The sequence below is a fragment of the Frieseomelitta varia genome, unplaced genomic scaffold, assembly GCF_011392965.1.
Source record: "Frieseomelitta varia isolate USP_RPSP 00005682 unplaced genomic scaffold, Fvar_1.2 scaffold_138, whole genome shotgun sequence".
In the NCBI taxonomy this organism is placed as follows: Eukaryota; Metazoa; Arthropoda; class Insecta; order Hymenoptera; family Apidae; genus Frieseomelitta; species Frieseomelitta varia.
The window spans coordinates 234,376-258,040 of record NW_025109061.1 but is presented as its reverse complement, the minus strand read 5'-3'; the positions used below and the strand labels follow the sequence as shown (position 1 = coordinate 258,040).

At 36.0% G+C, this 23,665-nt stretch overlaps 1 protein-coding gene across 1 annotated transcript in view; it reads right to left on the bottom strand.

Annotated features, from left to right (window-relative positions):
- The window catches only part of LOC122531756 (toxin 3FTx-Lei1), a 124,679-nt gene extending 101,663 nt beyond the window's left edge, over window positions 1-23,016 (bottom strand). Inside the window, exon 1 of the mRNA XM_043659941.1 lies at window positions 22,252-23,016. Coding sequence (XP_043515876.1) covers window positions 22,252-22,312 — 61 coding nt within the window. The 5' untranslated portion in view covers window positions 22,313-23,016. The remainder of the gene's footprint in view (window positions 1-22,251) is intronic.
- Between the last annotated feature and the right edge of the window lie 649 nt (window positions 23,017-23,665).

Below are 23,665 nucleotides of genomic sequence, written 5' to 3'. Positions count from 1 at the left end.
AACCGCATTCTACTTGCTACTCTCCACAAACTAAACTCGAAATTATTCGCTAGCGCCGAAATTCACATGATTTCGTATCTTTCCAAAAATTTCTTTCGATCTTAAGTGAAATTAAAATTACAAGAATGTAATTTCGTCAAAGAAATGTCCATTACAATGTTCCCATTTAAACTATAATAGCTCTTTGCGTCTGATCTATACTACATCACATTCTACTTACCACTCTCCACAAATCAAACTCGAAATTATTCAATAGGGCTAAAATTCGCATGATTTCGTATCATTTCAAAAATCCCTTTCAATCTTAAGTGAAATTAAAATAACAATAATGTAATTTCGTCAAAGAAATATCCCTTATAACACACCCGTTTGAACTATAATAGTTCTTCGCACCTGACCTATAGAACCACATTCTACTTGCCACTCTTCACAAACTCGAAATTATTCAATAGGGCTAAAATTTACATGATTTTGTATCAAAAATTCCTTTCGATCTCGAAACGAAACTGACGTAATTGCTTGTCAAAGAAATGTCCATTACAATGTTCCCATTTAAACTATAATAGCTCTTTGAGTCTGACTTATGCGATCATATTCTATTTGCCACTCTGCACAAACCAAACTCGAAATTATTCAGCAGGGCTAAAATTCGCATGATTTCGTATCTTTCTAAAAATTCCTTTCGATCTTAAGTGAAATTAAAATGACAATAGTGTAATTCTATCAAAGAAATGTCCATTATAATGTTCCCATTTAAACTATAATAGCTCTTTGCGTCTGATCTATACTACATCACATTCTACTTACCACTCTCCACAAATCAAACTCGAAATTATTCAATAGGGCTAAAATTCGCATGATTTCGTATCATTTCAAAAATTCCTTTCAATCTTAAGTGAAATTAAAATAACAATAATGTAATTTCGTCAAAGAAATGTCCCTTATAACACACCCGTTTGAACTATAATAGTTCTTCGCACCTGACCTATAGAACTACATTCTACTTGCCACTCTTTACAAACTCGAAATTATTCAATAGGGCTAAAATTTACATGATTTTGTATCAAAAATTCATTTCGATCTCGAAACGAAACTGACGTAATTGCTTGTCAAAGAAATGTCCATTACAATGTTCCCATTTAAACTATAATAGCTCTTTGAGTCTGACTTATGCGATCATATTCTATTTGCCACTCTGCACAAACCAAACTCGAAATTATTCAGCAGGGCTAAAATTCGCATGATTTCGTATCATTTCAAAAATTCCTTTCAATCTTAAGTGAAATTAAAATAACAATAATGTAATTTCGTCAAAGAAATGTCCCTTATAACACACCCGTTTGAACTATAATAGTTCTTCGCACCTGACCTATAGAACTACATATTCTACTTGCCACTCTTCACAAACTCGAAATTATTCAATAGGGCTAAAATTTACATGATTTCGTATCAAAAATTCCTTTCGATCTCGAAACGAAACTGACGTAATTGCTTGTCAAAGAAATATTCGTTACAATCAAACCATTCGATCCAGTTCTTCGCGTCTGACAGATGCAATCGCATTTCACTTATCACTCTCCGTAAACCAAACTCCTAAATCCATCAACAGTCGGGCAGCGTTAAAACGCGCGCACGTCAGAACGCCCGCCGGCTAAAGTCGTCAAAACGAGGTGATTCATGGTTGGACAGCAGCACATGGCTAGCAAGAACCCAGGCGGCAAGCGAAATACGTCTCATTATCCGGACATTATTAGCGCCGGTGTTCGGTATTAAAAGCTCGTTAAACGGAGTGCGGGGAAGAGGGGGATGCTTACGAGGCTCGTAAGCCTGCGAAATTAAACGGAAATTACTTTAAGCTAATAGGTTAGCGTATCGTGACGCGCGTCCCTGATTCACCATTTTCATTCGACCGCCACCACCATCACCACCACCAACACCACCACCACCACCGTCACTTCGTTTTCAACCCTCTCGGCTGGCCGATCGTTCGAGCAGAAGAATCTCCAACTGATAATCGAATTTCCAACGAAACTCACGGCTGGTTGAATCGACCGAGGGTCCGCGTTAACCGTGACGACTAGCGATAGGATCAAGTCCAATATGTATCGTCGAATCTGAGTAAAAATTTGATATGAAGGGGTTTCGAACGCCACACGAAAGTGTAAAGTGTTTCGACGAGTGTATTTACGATGTATTTATATCGTACAAGCTGAATCCAATGGAGAGTTATGTTCGTCTGTTTGCGAGATAGCTGCGGACTTTTCCTCAAGCATTTTTCCCATCTTTGCGAAAGTGGAACTTAAATACGAATTGGTTTCTAAAATTCTAAATATTACGACTGGAAAGTCTATTTGATTTTATTAATATTGCAATTAGTATTACTGATATTTATTTTATAATAATAATTAATTTTAAATATACAATGGTTCCATATTCGTGAGGAATTTTAATATATGAAAATTTAAAAATCTATACAAAGTAGCTGCTATAATATTTGACAGTGGAAACAAATGTTTGCTTAGAATACATTTCTTCAATTGTGTCGATGACAATTTGGAATCGCATAAAGCTTCACAGTTTAATCATAATAGATATTCAATCTTGAATGTTTCGCATATTTTTGCTTATTGCATGCATCGTGTGCACTTTTGCACATTGAAGTTTGTCATAAATGCATAAAAGTCCGCAGTCTACTTGCGAGATATTCGATCTCATCTCTAATGACGACGCGCTTGAAAAACAGAAACTCGTGCCAAGGCTCGTTTCATCGGTGATTTAATGGTTTCTGAGAACGATCCAGCCCATCTGGAACAACGATGGTTAATTTATTCCGCCGTTCGATTCAATTTGATCAAATCTATGAACGCTTCCGAATAAGAAATTACTCTGTCTCGTTTATTTTTATCTCACAAAAAACAGGTTGATGGCAAACAAATTTATCACAGAGCCAGTTGTCGAAGCATCGAGCATTTTTTCTTTTTGGGACAAGTTTTCCAACACTATCGATATTTTGAATAATCTTGTTGCATTAATTCTTTCAAATTAAGAGTTTGGTGCTCTTGTGTTTTATCAATATTACGAACTTGCAAGAAAAATTTAACTGTTCTGTAGAAAGTACCAAATTCTTCAGATAAAGATAAACCAGAATAAATATATTTCACAGTAACAAATAAAGTATCGTAAACTTGTAATTGGTATTAAATTGAAAAATATATTGTTAAATAAAAACTAACTTATACGTTCATTCATTATATTATTCTTATACTGTCACTACTACTATTTATTCTTACATTTTTATTATTCTATTATTAGCTGCCAACGCTAAATTAGAGGAATTAAATAAAATTATTAGATAAAAAGTGAAAATCAAGAATAAAATTTTGTTTCACTGCCAATTTAACGAATTAGTTTGTACAAGTGATACGAATTAATTACGATGACTCACGCAAATTAGCAACGCGGCTCGTTTAATTTTTGTTTGAATGTTCATTCCGGCAACAACGATCGTCTCGACGTCTGAGACAGCGAAACATCAGATATTCCAGCTAATGAATTCACCGGTCGATCTCAAGAAAATCTCTTGCTACGCTTGTCCCCTTATCACAGCACCCATATCAAGATCTACCCTTAAGGGGATTAGCAGGTGCCGGTCGTTTAATCCGGGCAAATCTGACGCACAGCTGTCCAAGGATCCCATTTTACGACGAAGTCCCTTGCACCGTTTATTCGTAATAAAGTTCTCTCGGCTATTAACGACATCGTTAGACCCTCCTCGATGAAATTTATATCAGCCTAACGCGATAAAATCCACGGTTTGGCGCTTGTCTTTAATTGTATTCTAAAAAATTGTATTCTGTAACTCTGTAAGTAATTTCGCGTAATTCCTCTATCCGAATACGTGTAATGTAATGGACCTATAAAGGAGGTTTGAGAAAATTTCGGTATGTGTAAGAAAAATAGCGATTGTGAAAGGCATACAGTTTGATACAAGGGAGTAGCTGTAGATTTATATTTATTTTTATTTTTATAAAAGCTGGAGGATTTGAGTTTGATCTGGTTCAAAGAAGTCGATCTAAATTTGCATAGTTCTTTCAGTTTAAAAGAAGAAAGAATCGAGTTTTATTTAATTTAACGAGGCAGATCTAGACCTGCGTAACGCTATTTTTATTTAATAGGGATGGACAATTGAACAATAATTTGGCTTAAGGAATTAATTTAGTTTTATATAACGCGTGAAAAAATAGTAGCAGTTGAGTTTGATATTGTTTAAAGAGGTAGATCTAGATTCAGATAGTGCTATTTTTCTTTAAAAGAGGAAAAATAATAATAATAATGGTGGTTGCGGAAGAGCTGGGAGAAATTAGATTTTCTGGAAGATTGGAAGAGAAATATCTAGCACATTAAATGTGATAGCATCCACTTACATAGTACTCCTTTCTCTTTAAAAGATAGTGGTTGTGGACTGAAATTAGATTCGATAAAAGGATAGGAGAAATATATTCAGTAACATTTAACGCGGTAAAGGTAGATCCGGTTACGCAGTGCTCTCTTCTCTTTAAAAAAAAAAGAGTGGTTTATGGCAAAACTGAAATTAGATTTGGTGAAAAAGTTGAGAGAAATATACTACCTAGTGACACGACACAAGTAGATCCAGTTACAGAACGCTCTCTTTTCTTCAAAGCGTGATAGTGGTTGCAAACGAATTCTCACGGTTATGAAGAATTGAAATTAGGTTTGGTCGAAGGTAGATTTCATAAGAGTGAACTTGTATCATTCCTTCGTTAAAGAATACTCATAAATTTAGAAATAATAAACCTTCTTCAAATTACACTTCACGTCGTTTTATCAAAATTGAAAACTTCAAGAGTTTACAGACATATTTTTACATCTTCCCATTTTGAAGATATAAACGGAGAATTATCGAAACCATAGGAAGATTAATTGAAGATAAATGTGTGTATTTGATTGAAAGAAATGGATTCAGTAACATTTTGCGTGAAAGGATTAAATTTAAAGGAACATAGAAAAGATTTTAACTGCGTTGGTACGTACACTTGCAATAGGAGAGTGCAGAAACGAAAGGATCGAAGCAGTAAATCTGATCGACGCTAGAAAAAGCAAATATGGGAATTCTAAAGTTGGACGTGGTGGAACTTTGATTTATAGTGTCGAATTCTGATAAACTACATGAGAAAATACCTACATATTTCACGGGAAAAGTCTCGAAAGATATTTTTTTTTATTAATTAACGAAACTGGATACTTTGTAATTTAAAAAATTGTTCCACCTTCCTTTTTAGGAATTTCATGTAGAAATATACTTCATTTAAACGATAGATGCTTCTTCATTCTAAAATAGATTAAACAAATCACTTCCAGGTTAAAGAAAATATTAAATATAACATTATAAATCTCAAATTTTTATATTACACAATCAGATCAATCGAGGCAGAATTTATTTTATACAAATAAATGTACGAGAGTAGTACGAATTGTTAAACATTTCGCCGTTTGACAGCCATAGATGCATCGTAAATCTGTGAGAACAGGGTGCAAGCAATTCGCGAACAGATTTGCACCCCCCTTGGGCCTAATCTCTCCATCGACTAGCACCAGCACATGGTCTCAGTTATCAACAAGGGTGGAAATCCCTGAGAGGACTACAGATATTTACTAAAAGGTCCACTAATTTATTAACTGTGACATAGCCAATTTTTTTTACAATTTCCTATATATCGATACGTGTTTGTTTTACTCGACGTAAAAAAAACATCTTCGAAACTCTCATTTATTACATTCTACCAAAAATTTCGTTTATTACGCCCTATGAAAGCGAAAATGATGAAAATTAATGAGGATCGATGGTGAAAAAAAAGGACAAGAACAACGAGAATTAATGACTGAAGTAATGACAATGACGAAAATTATGCAAATTCTGTAAATTAAACAGGAGAATTACATGATGACGAAGGCCATAAAATTCTAAATATCAACAATGAAAATAACACAAACAGAAGTGGCTAATATCAAATCAGCACTGACAACAAGAGAATGACAACAAATTGAACAAATGAAAACAAATTGAACATCTGAAAATGACAAAGAAAAAAAAAAGAATATTAACATATAATTATTAGACGTTGTTAATAGGATTTGAATCGAACCCAATTTCAAAAGTTCGTTTCATTTACCAAATATTACCAAGTAATATTCTACTTTGAATATTCACCATTATCCGGAACATTTCCCGGAAAAATGTACCAACATTCGCAGTCCGTTTCATCATGAAAAACGCAGTGGAAATTCTTCTGTTCAACCATGGAGGAAAGGCTACGAGCACGCGAGGCAACTGAATCATCTACGACCTGAATCGGCCAGAAATCTCAGAAGGAAGCAACATCAGGCCGGAGGTAGATCCAGAAATATTCGCGAGATTAGCGAAGATGATCGCGTTCAGACGGTATGGTAGAGGAAAGCCTGACGAATCGAAGCCGAAGCGAGACATATTGCGGTGATTTACGTCTAAATACGGGCTGGCTCGCGGAGGGAGGGCGAATATCGCGTGGTCGAGGCGGGAAACTGGGTCGTGCTTGTTCCCCGAGAGATCGAACTTCTCGCGTCGCACTCTTTCGACTCTTCCGCCGAAAAAAAGTGAAGTTTTTTGAAACGTCGATACGTTTTCCGTCTACCGTCGCGCGCGCTTTAATAAAACGAAACTTCAAACCGAACGGAACGTGTCCGTGCGAGGATCTTTCACGGATTCATGGAAAATGACGTAAGATTTTGGTGGAAATTGATTGTGAATTAAATAGAGAGGAAGAGAATTCACTGCTCAGCATTTTTTTCTCGTAAAGTGCTACAGAATACGAGGGAGGACAAAGTTGTACTGTCTTTCGTACGCAATGTAACAGTACGTAGAAATTTTTTTCCTAGAACTGAAGGTGATCTTCAATTTTTTTAAATGGAATGTTATATATATATATATATATATATATATATATATATATATATTTTTACATTACATTATATGAAAGGTGAATTCAACGATGTATCATTCGATGATCTTCACATTTACACAAGGTCAGGAACGAAGGAATACGGATATTGCATATTAATGTATTTGCGGGCGTTTCGTATTGAAATTACAATGAGAAGAGAATGAGAAGATACATAAGGAGTGGTTGGAAAAAAATTATTGCGGAAATAGATTTAGGTGGTGATCACGGAATTTTTAGAATCCGGAGGGAACGATATTTGTTAGTTGGTTAATTATTAATTAAAAAATGAAGATCAACATCATTTTTTTCTTTATAAATTTCTAACTTGTTACACTAGAACATTGTAGTTAATAATCGGTGTCTCAAAAATTGAGATTTATCTCAATTCATTTTATTATTTCACCTTCTCGAGAAAGATGGGTATTTCCTTCATTATACTTCAATTAAATTCTAGAATTTATTCTAAAATTAAAAAAAATATTACGACCAATCATTATCTGAGTCTTGATGAACTTCGATCGAGATCGTAAAATTACACGACACAGATATGAAATTTATAAATTATATATAAAACATTTGATACAATTATACTCTACAGAGTATAATATTTCTGAACTCTAAGCTCTTATCCGTTTCGCAAGACAAGCGCCGATATTCGACAGAGAATGAAACAAAGGTACAAAAGAGATCAAGGTACAATTTCGCGGCGATCACATATCGAAAGAAGCGTGCTTCGTTTCTCTCTTTTGGCTTCGCTTAACTTATCCAGAACCGTATTACTCTTACAAAAGCTACGTTTGCGAGAGATCGATCTCGCTTATGGGATTTCTGAAATCGAACGCTCGGTTTACTATGCCTCGCGTGTCTTTATACATGAAATCCGTGGGATCGTGAGATCTCGCGCACGTGTATGGACTTTTGATCCGCGGGATATCTCTCGCGCGTTCTCGGTTCGAGTGCTGTTTTCGTATGTGTGAAAGATGCGACGACTCGGCACGAGACGAAGGTGTGAATCCCTTCAGTTCAACAGTGAATCTCCCGCCACTTTTACACTGCCCTCTGAAGAGCGCGTGAAATAGGAGAGAGAGGAAAAAAAAATCTTGCACGTCTTCCTTTCAGACGCCTTCTCTTTAGTTTTTACCCGGCCCCTTTCATCCTCGAAATTTGGCCGTACTCGAGCGTGTTCTGCACTTGGACGACTGAGGGATGAAATTCGTCTTTGAGTCTGACTCGTGTCAGTACGATTCACTGGTGTAGCCATACGTTCTAGCAACGACGATCTGTTTTAATTCAAGTTGTAGATTCGAATATAAAATTGGACATTTGTAATTACTAAAACGACTGATTCTTGAATTTTTCAGAATTTTCCTATTCAATCATATATCTCCTTTTTTAGAGAAATTGTATCATATTTATATTTGGAAGAATTGAAAAATGGTATTTTATAATTATAGAAACTTCTGATTAAAAGGTGACATGATTAACAGGTTAAAAATATTGTAAGTCAGATTTGTCATGTTATTCGAAAAATAATGAATGAAATCTTTTCTCGGAAATCTAGATTGGAAATCTGACATATATACTCGCTTGAAGTACCAAAATTTTAATTTGAAATATTAAAAATTATATTCTCTGGCCTAAAATATAAAAATTATAAAACTGGCTTAAAGGTTGGCCGTACTTCTTCAACTATACGACGACAAACACGTTCACAGAACGTGCTGCAAAACTTTAGCCAGAGAAGAAATCGCTAATCTAATTAACATTAAAAAAATGTATACTGATGTTACAAAATCTGTTTCGTACGTGTTTCACAGAATGTGTGTACTCGAATTTTTTTGACGCGTGTGATATACGAACAATCTTGTCTGGAAGCAATCAGGACACTCTCGCGGAACTGTAGAAATGGATAGGAAAGAGAAGGAGCCAAGGGTCGAAGATTCTTGAGTTTCATTGAACGTTCGCCAGAGGGAACGGTGGATTTTCAGTAATTGGAGGCGGTATGGAGCATCGGCTAGTGGCCCTGTGTGCGCGAATCCTCGAAATTGAGCTACCTCCGAGGAACTTTTCAGACCTCTTCAGGCTGAAAAAGGCCAGGGACCTAGTCTTAGGCGGCGGATTTCGAAAAGTCGACGTTCCCGTGCCGGTGGCCACTCGACTAGGGCCGATTTACAAACTTTCCACGCGCGCCTCGCTACTTTCGTGGCCTTTGCCTCGTGCTTGAATCGCGTGCAGACGCTATTTTCGCGGATGGAGATTTCTAATGAGATTAAAAACACCGAGATCGTAGGATTCGCGATTCTTTTCGATGATTTTATATTGCAAAACATTGTCCTTGAATGGATGATTGGACTTATAAAAGAAAATTCCAAGGCTCGGTACTTTAAAAATATAACTTTCTTCAATGATTTAATAATAGTTTGCTTCTCGATCGAATTTATATTGTAAAATATAATAAGACTTTCTTTCTAATTTAGCAGTTTAAAAGGATTGAAATACTTGAAACATTGTGACACATCATCGTTTGACATTTATCGGGTTCGTGGATCTCCAAATACTTATACTATTACTAAAAAATATTGTTCACTTATGCTCCAGTATTTTTTAATTCAATCGATGAATTGAAAATCACGTTTGAAGGAACAGCTTCGCATCATCGACGCCATAGTTTATTATAATACTGTTTCAATTCAATTCCAGCACGGTTGCTTGTTTGTTTTGTTCGTATTTTGACAGTAAGATTAGTTAGCCGTGCAATATTTCACAATTTCGTGTTTCATTACGTTTCTAACGAGGTTAAAACATAAGCCTCGACTAAGCTACATACGTCACTGCATGTTGTATTAGTTTCATCGAGGAAAAACCGCAGCTTTGCGTTTGCAACATCGTGTCAGAAATAACGGGTTGATAATGGTTTAAGAAATTTAAGAATAGAATGAATGATCACAGTTCCGATTAAAAATGTCTAAAAGCTTGCATTGAAAGTTTTGCACCGTTAATTCTTTATTATCCCTTTAGTATCCAAAATTCAATATACCAGCTTCACGTTTTTTTTTTTTTTCTTTCTTTTGGTTAAAAAATATCTTAAGCGGATATTTCGCAATGACACTGTACTTTTACAGAATAAGTTTTCATATTAAAAAATTCGTTTCTACTTGAAAGCAATATCTATATTTTGCTAGAGATTATTACATGTTTTATTCCTACAACATTCCGTAGTTCTAGATGATATAAAACATAATAATAAAGTTAACATAGTATGTTATAATATAGTACAGTACATTATAATATACTAAGAATGTTAGAACATAGTATAATATACTAAGAATGTTAGAGACAATATCAGAGACAAAACAAACCGCGAGAACTTATTTATATCCTAACCTCTTTTAATTGAGAACTTATTTATATCCTAACCTCTTAAGAATATTAGAGACAATGTTAGAGACAAAACAAACCGCGAGAACATATTTATATCCTAACCTCTTTTAATTGAGAACTTATTTATATCCTAACTTCTTAAGAATATTAGAGACAATGTTAGAGACAAAACAAACCGCGAGAACTTATTTATATCCTAACATCTTTTAGTTTCTCCAACTATGTCTCTCCCTTCTCCGACGAAGAAATTTTTTTTCGAAAATGAAGGGAACATTTTGTTCCAGTAACTTTCAGCAATTTTTTTGGTATTGTCGCCGCGAACAGAAAGGCAGAGGAATCGAAGAAAGGTCTACCTTCGACACTAGCATGCTTCAGGGGAAAGGGAGCATTTATAACAGGGTCAATTTCACGCGACCCTCGTTTTTCTGCTCGAAGAAAGGATCCTGAGTAGTGCCGCGCCGATTTCACGTACGAATTCGTTTCTTTCCCGAGGAAGGGTGGCGGCACAAAGGAAACGGCGCTTCGAAGACAGGAAAAAAATTACTGTAATTTCGCGCAGAACGCGAGTCTAGAACCGCAGGGTCGTTCGGCGTTTCCTGCTGCCACATTCAAGCACTTCCGGTTTATTCTTCAGAAAGTATTTGGTACGAGACAGTTGTATGAAGGGGATTTTTGGCTTTTATATCGAATGGATGCCGTTTGTTTCGCGTTCTTTCTTCTCCTCTTTTTTTTCTTTCTTCGGCTGGAGATTGAAAAGAAAGAAAATTTTCTAGAGATGTTTCAAAGTACCACACAGAGATAAGTATCAGGTATAATCTATAATCGAAAGTTTGCACGTGTTAAAAAAAAAGAAAGTAAAAAATCTAGGAGTTAACAATAATAAGTAATGGTGAAGTAGTGAATAACAGCGAGGCAACAAGTATTTTCAAAATGTATAGGTGTGAAATTAATAAGTTACGCGATATCATGCAGGATCGAGTGCAATTTTCAAGATAGTACGAATTTTCAATCAAAGTGAAAATCATTCTGTTGTTCTTAGAGAGGAATGATTAAGAAAGAATTTTGTATCCATTCAACTTTATTCACATTTAATGCTTTTACTCCTTTAATTAATAAACCAATAAACAAATAACAATATGAAATCACATTGCGTAATAATAAACAAAATAAATGAATAAAATTATATTATATAATAATAGATAAAAGAAATAAACAAACTCACATAAGTTTATAAATGATATATATAAAAAAAAACATAGAAAATACTAATATCGTATCCAGTTTATACTTTTTTAATCGACTTACGGTTGAGCCATGAGATATAAAAGGTACCATGATAAAAACGACACTTTTTCTTCTCCGGTTATATTTTTTAAAGTACATTTGAAGCTTTCAAACTCCACGACAACCGACGAGAGAAGAAAATTCTACTTGATCTTTCGCCCACAATTTCTCCCCCTCCAAGTTTCCTCTAGTGGAGCTGGGCTCTTTTCATGAAGTGTAATGGCATATGCAGCGAACGCACACACGCGCCCCCATTAAACTGAACACACGCTATTAAAGATTAAGGCTACGGACACTGGGCCACGGCAGCTCACGCTTCAAGTTTCTTTTCTTCGAGCCCACGCCTTAGAGCACTCGAGAAACTTCACGATACCGCACTCGACGGAGTATCCATCGCCCCCTTCTTCCAAAGCACGACTTTATTACACTACGGAAATGAAGATTGCTCGATCCTTTAATAAAGCGATATACACCTAACGGGGATACGCGTTCGCGAGAGAGATCTTCAAGTTTTTCAAATAATTCTCCGTACTTCTTCCTCGTCGTTGTCGAGAATCTTTTCAGTTAGTTTCGACAGTTTTGCAGGCGTTTCGAAATTATAAATTCTTCGTCTAACATTTTCTACTTGGAAGAAATAGAATCTTGAAATTTTTGTCTTGGAATTTTTGTCATGTTTCCTTCAAACTTTTATAACGACTCTCTTTATAGATTTATTATATCTATATTTTTGCCATTGTTGAAAATCTTTGTAAATATTTTTTACAATACATTGAATATCCTGACATTCATCCAAAGATGTAGATGATTTATATCTTTGTAAATTTTCTTCCTCCAAACACAATTTGGCTCTGGCTAAATCAAGCAGAATTCAGAAAGGTTTCCACATTCTTTTCAATGATTCAAAAATCTTTTCTTATCCAATCAACTTGAGAATTCCATCTTCTATCAGAAACCTGAATCTCGTTAATTATTTCAAGCACACGATCCCTTATCAATTTTCCAAGAAGAGAACAGAAGGCAATTGTATTTTATGTACTCTCGCAATAATCATAAAGCCTTGGTGCAGTCAATTATACGAGACATACGTTCTTGCTTTCCAATTACACAATCAACTTTTTATTGATGTTACAAAAGTCAGTAATACTTTTTATATTTTTCCGCAAACTCCCAAAATTTCTAGCAGCTCAACTTTATAATTACATGAAATATATGTATAAAGCTTCTGCTATCCTTGATGTCATAATAAATCTTTCACTGAAGGCCAAAATTTTTATTAAAATCCTGAATCCGATGATGTCTTCTATATTCTTCCAACAATTCCAAAAACTTTTGTTCGTTCAATTTTGGAATTGTACAAAAACCATACCTTTCATTCCCTCGTAGTGCGATAAACTTTTCACTGTTTGAATAATAAAATTTTTTACAAAAATTCCAAAACCAATAACGTTAGATTTCCTATACTCTTGAAATAATCCTAAAATCCTAAAATTACTTTTTTTTTGAGAAGAAGCTTAAATAACCATATAACGTAAATTTTAAAAATTTTAAAGTCACGTCTCACGTATAGAATCTACATTTCAGGATTTAATAAGTCTAAATATCAAACTTTCGCTAGAAATTTAAATATTGAAAAGAGAAATTATCGATACGAGAAAAATTATAGACAGTTAGAATAAAATTTTCAGTAGTAATTACGTTAAAAATTATCCAGCCATCATTTGACGATCAGGACTTGCTACTAATTTGAGAATTACTATCCTTGCACCTCAGTCTAATACAAAATCTAACTTCATTTTATCTACACACAAAGTCCAAATGTTGAAGTTATTCATGCTCTAAAAATTGCGTAAAAATTCTACACAAAATTCTACACCAAGAAAAAAAAAAAAAAAGAAAAGAAAGTTACAAACGACTGAAATGAAGTTTTCAGGTCGTGTCGCGAGGCCTTTTCGTTGGTCGAACGAAATAATAGGCACATTCGGGAAGATTATCGACACGGACGCACTATCGTCACGAGCAACTAGATCGGAACAATGCGGGGGTGGATCGGGAGAACGGGAAACCACGAAACGCGCGAAACAAGCGCGTCGTTCTAACGCAGCAACGCGACGCAACGTCCGGTCAGATTATGCGGCTGCTTGGCCCTATCGACGACCCGGTGATATACAAGCCGACAGATTCACAGATTCCCTGTGAATTATAATTTCATGACTTTCACGGCTGATGAGCGATCGGTTAAAAGCAAATCGATGATATTGCTGTAGTGAGTATAAATGCGTTTACCATTAGGAAATCAGATTGATATATATATATATATATATATACTATGTACGTTTGATTCGATTCATTGTGAAATGACTATTTGCTGTATGCCATAGAATTAATGTTGCTACACGCTATATTAGGAATGTGGAATTTATTACGGAATTACGGAATTACGGTATTGCTGTATGCTTGGAATTATCGTCACTATACGGCAAAGGAACATATCGACCGACAGGGTCCATGTATATTTTCTTAACCCCCTTTGGCCGTATTGACGTCGAGACACGAGCTTAAAAATATTATACCCAACGCGGCCATACATATTGTAACCTCTTTGAGCCGAGAACGCGAATGGGACGAGTGTAACCCGCCTCTCCGACCTTGGGTTTCATGCTCCACCCGAGAGATACCGATCCGGTGAAGCATCGCTCGGGGGGGTAGGAGTGATCGAAGATACAAAGGATATCACGATCATTGGTATCTTTTGAGAATAGCGTTGTAGGACATATTTCTTCGGGACTTTTTTACTCTATCGGCTCGAATTTTGTTGAGTATCAGGCAGAACGAGGTTTATTGGATTTTATTTAACCCTCGCGTGATATTCGTCGGGTTATAGATGGCCGTAATAACTTACGTTTTACGGAATTTAGGATATCGTATTAGAGATCAGTAATAAAATCAAATAAAATTGCAGATCCCAAGATTAAGTAATTTAGCCCTAAATTTATACGATTCTCAGTGAGGAGTTAATTATAATTTAACATAATTTACTTTATTTTGTATTTTACTTTATCATACCTACTGTATTGAGATTTATTTTATTATAATCTACAATTGTATTTGATGACCGTACTCTTTTTTGTTGTTATCAGAATAACAGTTAAAAGTTAACTGGTCCTTTTGTGAAACAAAATATCACGGCGAGGGTTGTTTGCCCGCGAGTTCAAAGGAGACATATTTAGTTACAGGAAATTAATATACGTAGGGTTAATACTTCGTTCACAGTGGTGAGAATATAAATAGGGAAAATGCTTATATCAAAAGTTTAATTCAGGTCGTAATTATTACATAAAATGAAAATTTGAAAGGGGTTGTATATTTTTAGCTCCTCGCAAAGAGAAGAAAATATATGGATAAATTTTTTTAATTATTATTATGTTCTATAAATGCAGTCTATATTTTTAATTCTATACTATTTGAGAAAAATTCATTTATATTTTTGGAAGTTTATTGGTACGTTAACTATACGTAGAAGATTTATCATACTATAGCGATTAACGAGGGAAAATCTGTAAAATTTTCAAGACTGTAATTAGACTGAATTTAGAGAAACAGATATGTCCACTACAATGTATTGCATTATGCGTATAGACAATGTATTAGATTATGCATATATGTATTACATTACATTATGTATATAGGCGTTCTATTAGATATGTATATAGGCAGCCTATTAGATTATGTGCATAGACAATGTGTTGGATAATGTATGTCTATATTCAACTAATCACTAAAGTCCGTATACATCTGCAAATTTCAAATATTTAAAGAGAAATAAGTGTTTTAAACACGTCGTGCACAGTAATTTGAAATTAATAATTTAAAACTTACTGAAGAACGTCAGAATAAATTTTATCCTACGCAACCTATGTAACCATAAGTAAGAAACACCGACAACATATTAGATATTTTATAACGGTTCAACCTTAAGCTACTAGTCTCCAATAATAATAACGTCAATTAAGAATTATAACAAAAAAAAATCTTCTAAAATTCGAAAAACAGTTGAACAGCACCATAAATTAAAAAGACGCATCCCCAGATCAGTATACAACACAATACCAGATCCACGTCGTTCAGTTCCACCAACGCGAGACCGGGAGAGACCGTATTTCCAGATCGAAGCCAGCCGATCCACCAACAAAAGGTATCGATACAGCGAGGGTTGAACGATAAAAACGCGCATTAGGCCGGCGCATCAGCCGGTTCAGATATATCCAGCTAGAAGCTATCCCTCCTGCGTGGGCCAAAGACGACGAGGGTAATAAAGTGATAAAGGACCGCGAGGGTGCACAGCCCGTATATTTACGGCGCCATATCGCTTTATTACTCCTCTGAATAGAGAAATTCCGGGGCTGAAGTGTCGGCGCGAGGCCTGGGATTAGAGACTCCATATTCATACTCTTATTAGATGTGTGCACGTCGATGCAGAAACGTACGAGGGTTGAGAGAACGATGGAGAGAGAGAGAGAGAGAGAGAGAGAGAGAAGAGAGAACACGAGCGCCTTTCAACGAGCCTCCATTACGTGATTGGCATGGCTTACATGGAAAGGGAAACGTTGGCGTTAAAGCGTCGCATTGTACGGGGTTGGTCCGCAAAGATTGAAGAACAAGAAACAGATGAGACCACTTACGACCTTACGTGGGCAGGTCGCCTGATTTCCGCGGAGAAACAGTTGCTAAATGCGCCAGCCGAGAGTAAGGTACACAGCTTGGCAACTTGGATAAATTGGAAATTAAGAATTTGGAGCATTTAGATATGGTTTTAGAATTCATAACGTGTGGCTCTTACAGTAGAAGCTGGAAACTTGTTTCACTTAAGCGGGTATTCTAGTGTGAAATTTAAAAAAAAATCGACTTTTTTTGCATATTCTTAAAGAATACAGTTTCAAAAATACATCTCTGGAACCTTACATGTGAATTCCTAAAATTGAACGAAGTTATGGGTGTTTGAAGGATGAGACGACCAGTGTCTTGTTACCGCTACTATACTAAACTTTAAAGGCATTTTTCTGGAAACTATGTTTTTCAGAACGGTGTCCATGATATCTCTACATCTACTTGACCAATTGAAGCAAAATTTTAAATACATGTGTTTACTATAGTCCGAACTAGAATCAACCAAAAATTTTTATTTTTTATATTTTTTTTAGGCCTGCGAAGTATGACAAAAACACGCAATTACCGACATTTTTCTTTTGTTCTAGTTCCGGCTATAGCCAAATCCATACTAATTAAGAAACTATCACGTTTTTTTTTATTTCCGACAAGCAGAATGGCCGGAATCATGGACACCGTGAGACGACCTTTTTTAAAAGCGACTATGTTTGAGAGTATGCAGTGCCACTAATTTCAACTTTCTTTGTTCCAAAAAATTTTGAAACGTCGTTGAAATACGTACAAATAAACCTTGTCAATTTGACTGCAAAAGGTATATAATAGTTTCTTTGCAAAAAACTTCCAAAGAAAGTTAAAAAACTTCGCATTAAAATATCCCCTTAACACTTAAATATCAGAATTTTTCTGTTCACTCTCGAATTATTTATTTTCTCTTTGTTACTATGTTTGCCATCTGTTTGCAACAAGCCAACTTATTGTAACTTGTTTCTATTTTAAGAAATTAATCGTGTATGAATAAAGTATTTGAAAATGTCAATCAAGAACAGATTACATTCTACATCTTCGCTTTAGTTATGTTATAAGTTACTAAGTTGTCGAATTCTTTGCACTGAGGTATGAGGTAAGAAACGAGCACCGAAATAATTGAACACGCATTCGGCAAATGGAGAAGTAGTACAGGTGCGTTTAACAGCAAACCGATTCGCGAGGCGCAGGTGAGTTTTATCGCGAACAGCGTCGAGAAACGCGTGGAGTTTCCGCTGTGACCTACGGCCGACGTGTGCAGAAGAATACCACACTGTTGATCGAACTTCTCTCGAGTTTTCTTCGAGAAAAGAAAGGTACAAAAATCTGCAGAAAGCAGAGAAGAATGGAGAGCAGAATCTTATTGGAAGTTACTTTAAAAAAGAATCTTGGATTTGTATCTATTTCTTGTTCAATAATAAATATTTATCATTACTCCAATTCTGTCAATTGAAATAGAACCTACATCTGCTCAGTATTGCTACCAGTTGGAATGACAAAGGTTAATAAATTATGCACGAATAACAAATATTTGGAAATTTGTTCTAATTGATGCTGAATCCCGCTCATCAATCTGATAAATCAAAATGTAAAGATTTACTTTGTATCTCGTTCCATTTTGATTCCTCGTGGACAAATTGTTTTGAAATTTTTTGTGAAAATCTGAGAAAAATCTGAAAACGTATTAACATCATCATTGCGCAAAAATTTTCGTAGCTTGCATAGATTTCAATAAATTCTTTTCAAATAAAAGTAACAATTCAAGCAGAGTTGATCTGACTAGACAACATAGAGTGAAAATAACTAAATCAATAAATGCTGATGGAAAATTGTCGGCAATTTAAACTGTCAACTTTATAAGAAAAGGTCACATAGCCAATCCATTTGGCCTCACTTTAAAATGAAGAGCCTCTGTTTCGCGCAAGTATTAACAAAAGTGAAACAATTCTGTTTCAACTTTCTTTATTCCAATTTCACCGCCTAAATATATATATATATATATAGTTAAAAGACAAGTTCCAAACATTACACTTTCTATTGCAAGTTCCACAACGCTCATTATTAACAAGCACAATAGCCCGTAAGGAACGTCTGGCCGAGCATAAGGCATCGGAAGTGCTATTACGTCGCGAAATCCCGAAGCAAGGCCATCGTCGATAATCCCACTTTGCAAATTGCCAACACTTAGTTAACGATAGTCCAGAGCCGAAAATCGCCACTATGTGTCCCAACCAAACTACTAACCTTACGAACTAAGGTCCGCATAGCTCACTTCCGGCTTGGCTGGCGCAAGAAGGAACGACACAACGAATCGAGCTTCCGTTCTTTCCTTAGCCAAATGCAAACTTGGTATCCGCGTTTACGAGGCGAAAGAAAAGTTTCGTTTGATGGATGGAACGACTTAACGACCATTGTATGAATCGAAAGAAACAGAGCTTCGAAGGAATCAAAGAACAACGGATGCCGATGGCTCGGAGTCTGATGGACGTTGCAATTAATTTCTTTTGACCGACTCTGATGCTTTGCAGAGCAAAACTCTGTACGTTACCCTGCTCAGACACTGGAATATCGAGTGTTTTTATTGATTAAGCGAATCGACTGGTTTTTATTGATTACAAGCTAGAACTATTGCAGCAGCGGGAGTTAACTGTTCAGATTCAGGAGTTATTAATTGGAACAGTAGGGACTAGAACAGCAAGTAATAAAAGTATTATAACAGCAGTGTAATGAGTAGTAATTAAAGGATCATTGGAATAGTAGAAATATTAATTCTAGAACGGTACACTGTTTGTAATTAAAATGTATATACTACTGATCATAGTGTGTGAGAGTGAGATGAAATTTCTCTCATTGATACCAACTTCGATTTATCATAGTGTGTGAGAATGAGATGAAAGTTCTCTCATTGATACCAACTTCGATTTATCATAGTGTGTGAGAATGAGATGAAATTTCTCTCATTGATACCAATTTAGATTTATCAGTGAGCAATCAGACGTGATATTGTCAGAACTAGATCCCGTGGCGAGTGCAGTTTTATTTTCACTCATGCAATGAAAATCGGGTATGTCAAACTCGACTCCATAATCAATCATCTACCTACCCCACCATCGTTAAAAATCTCTTCTTTTCGCCCTTTTGCGAAATTCTCGTTACCTAGAAACGTCTGTTCGACGAGATACCAGGCTCGATTGTTCGCCTAATTCCTGTTACCCCTTTCACCCCTTTCAACCAATCCCCACCGTCCGTTTAGCAATGTGGGACAGCCGAAAATTCGGTTAGACCCGCCCCTATCCAGTCGCATCGCGCCCAACTCGATTAAAGCGTAAACTTCCCCTCGGAAATAACGCTATTCATTAGCAACACGACGCGTTTCGTCGCGACGACGCCTCGAACAACCAACGCCTTGACGAATCGTCCAACGGATAATAAACCGATCGCGCGTGAAGTCGCGCGCGAATCTATTACAAAACGATTCTGTTCGGTTCGACACGGGTGTCGAAAAGAGCGCAGACGAGTGGCCACGTTTTCAGCGAGATGATTTCGCGAGAAGTGGATAATCGAGCCGTTTAATGACGACGGTGGGTTGATGGAAATAATTAATGGAGCGCGGTGGATTTTCGAGGGGGAGGGTGAGGGCGAGGGAGTTAATCGGGATGACGAGGAATATCGCGTGGTCGACAATTGTTATCGAGCGATCGTTATTGGTAACGCTTAATGAGTCGCGGATGAAACGATTGTCGTTGTCACCGTGCGTGAATACGGAAAATGACCGATTAAAAGTTTTTTAATATTAAAATTCAATATAATTTAGCGAATATATAAATTTATAATTTAGCGAATCGCGTTGAAATTGCCGACTATTTTTTTTTTTTTATTATTATTCTCTCGCGTATCTTAAATGCAATACTATTCCGTATGTTGAAGATTCTACGATAACCCTCGAACAGAATTGTTGAGTTGACTATATATGGTCGTTAGACAATTGAAATTTAAAGTATATTTGACTTCACTTTCTACGTTTCCGAAATTAGTGTCAAGATTGAATTAAATTAAAAATTCAGACCTAAATTATTTATCAGACCTTGTTGTAATTTTTATTGGCAGTAAGAAATTAAGATCGTGAAATATTTTTAGCTGATAGGTGTAAAATATGTTTTTGAAGAGTTGGTTGTCATTAGATTATTGTAAAAAATTCTTAGGATTTTTGAAACTGTGTATTTTCATTTCGTTTGATAACGTAGCTTTTGAATAACGTAACTTATAAGTTAGTAAGTCCTTTCTTGATGAATTTTTCATTTTTTTTTTTTTTTTAATAATAAATTCTTCCGAAAATACTTTCATAAATGTAAATGTAAAATGTCTCGAGACTTTTTAAAACCATGTATATTCTCACTGAATTAGCATTTTGTTGAATAATTTAGTTTTTATTTATAACTTAATAAGTCCTGGTCTTGATGAATTTTTCATTCTTTTAAATAGTGAATTCCCTCGAGTAAATATTTTCACACAGGTGTGAATATACATACATAGGGAATATTAATGAAATGGATGTGAAACTTTTATTAGAGTATACGACGTGTAGACTGCAGGTATCTACGCATTTACGAGAATTCATAGACACAGAAACGTAGAGAATGCATTTGATATGTAAAAATATATAAGATATTCAAAGTAACGTAGTTTAAAATTTACATTCACGTTTTTCGTAATATTTTGCAAATTTATATGAACACATTCAGAATTCGTTTATAACTACTAAAGGATAATTGACTATAGAAAATTTGTCAGTTTAACGATCGACGATTTTCAAATATTTTAGTTTGAGAATCTTTAAAAATAATCTGCAATTTTCTGAACGAGAGTGTAAATTGGCTGGAAAAAAATTTACGAATAAAATTACGCAACGTTAATCAATTTTTAAGCAACGAAAAAAGCTTTTATTTAATGGCAATGGTGACCGAAATAATTAACGAGTCCTCGTAGATTTCAATGGATAAGCAAACACAGGAAACAAAGGAGCACTATGCATATTTAACACATGCGATTTCCAATCTGTATTTACTTTCCATGTCGAGAGTGGCTGTCAAAGTATTGGTCATCCTGCTCGAGAGATCGATCCACTAATTATTTTGAACAGCATCACGGTGATATTAAATTACTGCGGAGGGTTCTTCAAGTATCGCACTTGATTTTAATAGGGAACGTCTAGTATCTTTCAAATAAATTGCACACCGATCGATTTTGTTATCCTCTAAATAATAAATATTTGGTTTCGTTTTTCTAAATTTATCGTCACGACCGAAATGGAAAAAAATCAAAAATTTTTGACAGACAGACAGAAATTTCTAGAGAAAAGTATTGTACGTAGCGTAAACCACAGAGAGAAGAAATTTTGTTTAACTCTTTCACGAACGTTCAAAAATTTTGAAAACACCGAAATAATTTTTCAGTAAGTTGAGAACTTTTATGCAAACTCATATCTTTGAGGTTATAATTAAAAGAACAGTAGGAAATTCATATTACAGAGTATGAGTATGTATGATTGTAATATTTATATGTTGAATATGTCGTAGAAATATTTTATGTCTTTTTGTTTTCATATCACGTGCATTCTCACGATTAATTTTGTTCATTAAAAACTTTACACATTCCTACAAATACATAAGATAATATTAACTTTCAAATATAATCTCTTATAGAAACGTCCCTTCGAATAAAGCAAAAAAGATGTAACAACAATGTCACAGCTGCGTTGTAATTCTCAAGAAACATCAATTCGGGCGCACGCGTTGTCAGTTTCGAAGCAAAAGAAAGAAAAGAAAGAAAAAGAAAAAAAAAGACACACAGAAGAATAAAAAAAAAAAAGGAAAAAGGAAGAGAAAACGAAGTCACTCACCGATACAGACGAAGAGCGCCGCGAAGAGAATCGGCGGGAAAGCTCTCGAGGACGAAAACATCCTGCTGCCGGTGGTTGAAGGCTCGTGCTGCGAGGAGAAGTCTTGTCAGTTCGATGCCGAGGAAACTTCCGGGAGCCAGGAGCCGCCCAGAGGGGCGGTACCAACGGAGTCCCGCGAAACAGAAAGAAAAAGGCACTTGATCCACCGACCCTTTCGTCCCTTTAAAACCGTTCTCGAAACAATCAATCTGTCCAATCGATCACAAAACGAAAAGTTCTTCCTCTCTTATTGCAAGACAATCACCAACGATCTCCGGAGGATCGAAACGCGGTGATCCTCCGTGTGTCTCTTCACGGACACGCACGATCCTCTGCCTCCCCCTTTTTCGAATTCTTCCTCTTTCCGACAGTTTCCGATTTCTACCGCAGAATTTTTCGACAATTGTCGCCGCGCGATGCTTCTCTGCGTGTCCGTTTCAAACGGGGGAGATAATCGCTCGGTCGAGATAATATTCCCGGGTGATAGTTTTTCTTTCGGATGCACTCGAAGGGGCGCACGAAATCACGAGCGGCCGATGTTTGATTGCTGGACCACGAAAAGGTGCGTCCTGACGCGTTCGACTGGTGCGGCGCCGCCGTCGGACTGACTTTCTACGTTACGCTGCAGCAGTGGCGACGCGCCGCGTCGCGTCGTCGCGCGCGCTTATCTTCCCGCACCTGTGTGCCCTCCTCGATTTTCCCTTCTATACGTATCTCTTTGTGCCCGTGTGTATGTGTCTTTCTCTCTGTGTGTGTGTATCTGTGTGTGTGTGTGTGTTTTCGCCATGGCTGTGTGCAAGCGCCCGCTACGAAATTCGGCCTGTTCCCCCTTCGCTGCTTGGCCTCCTTCGCCAGTTGCGCAAGCCGTGGCCTTCTTGCTTCTTTGTCACTGGAAAAGAAAATCCGACGATACGTTTTTCAGATTCCATTAATGGAAGTTAATGGTGTTAATATTGACATTCTGTGATTGTCCGGCGAGATTGCGATTGCTGCGAGAAGCGTTTCGCACGTGTCTACCCTTATTCCGCTGTGAAGTATGTTTCTTTGTTGGAGGATTCATATTCCATTTCTGCAGTATCAGATTATTGTACACCCCGGCACTTACTGTACACTCTGAAAATTATTAAATTTCTTTTTATTATATGCATTCCTCCGTGCTTTTATCAACATTACGAGTAAATAAAACTTTTTGCAATGCATTTCGTGTTGTTGAAAAAGAGCGCAGAAATATGGTAATATTTAGCAGGTCAAAATAATAGCATATTTCGTAGAGAAATGGATAGATACAAAAAAAAAAATGAGTTTGATAACTATTTAATATTTAGCATGACCTTCTTTGCATATCTAATAATGGCAGCCATTCTTTGAGGCAAAG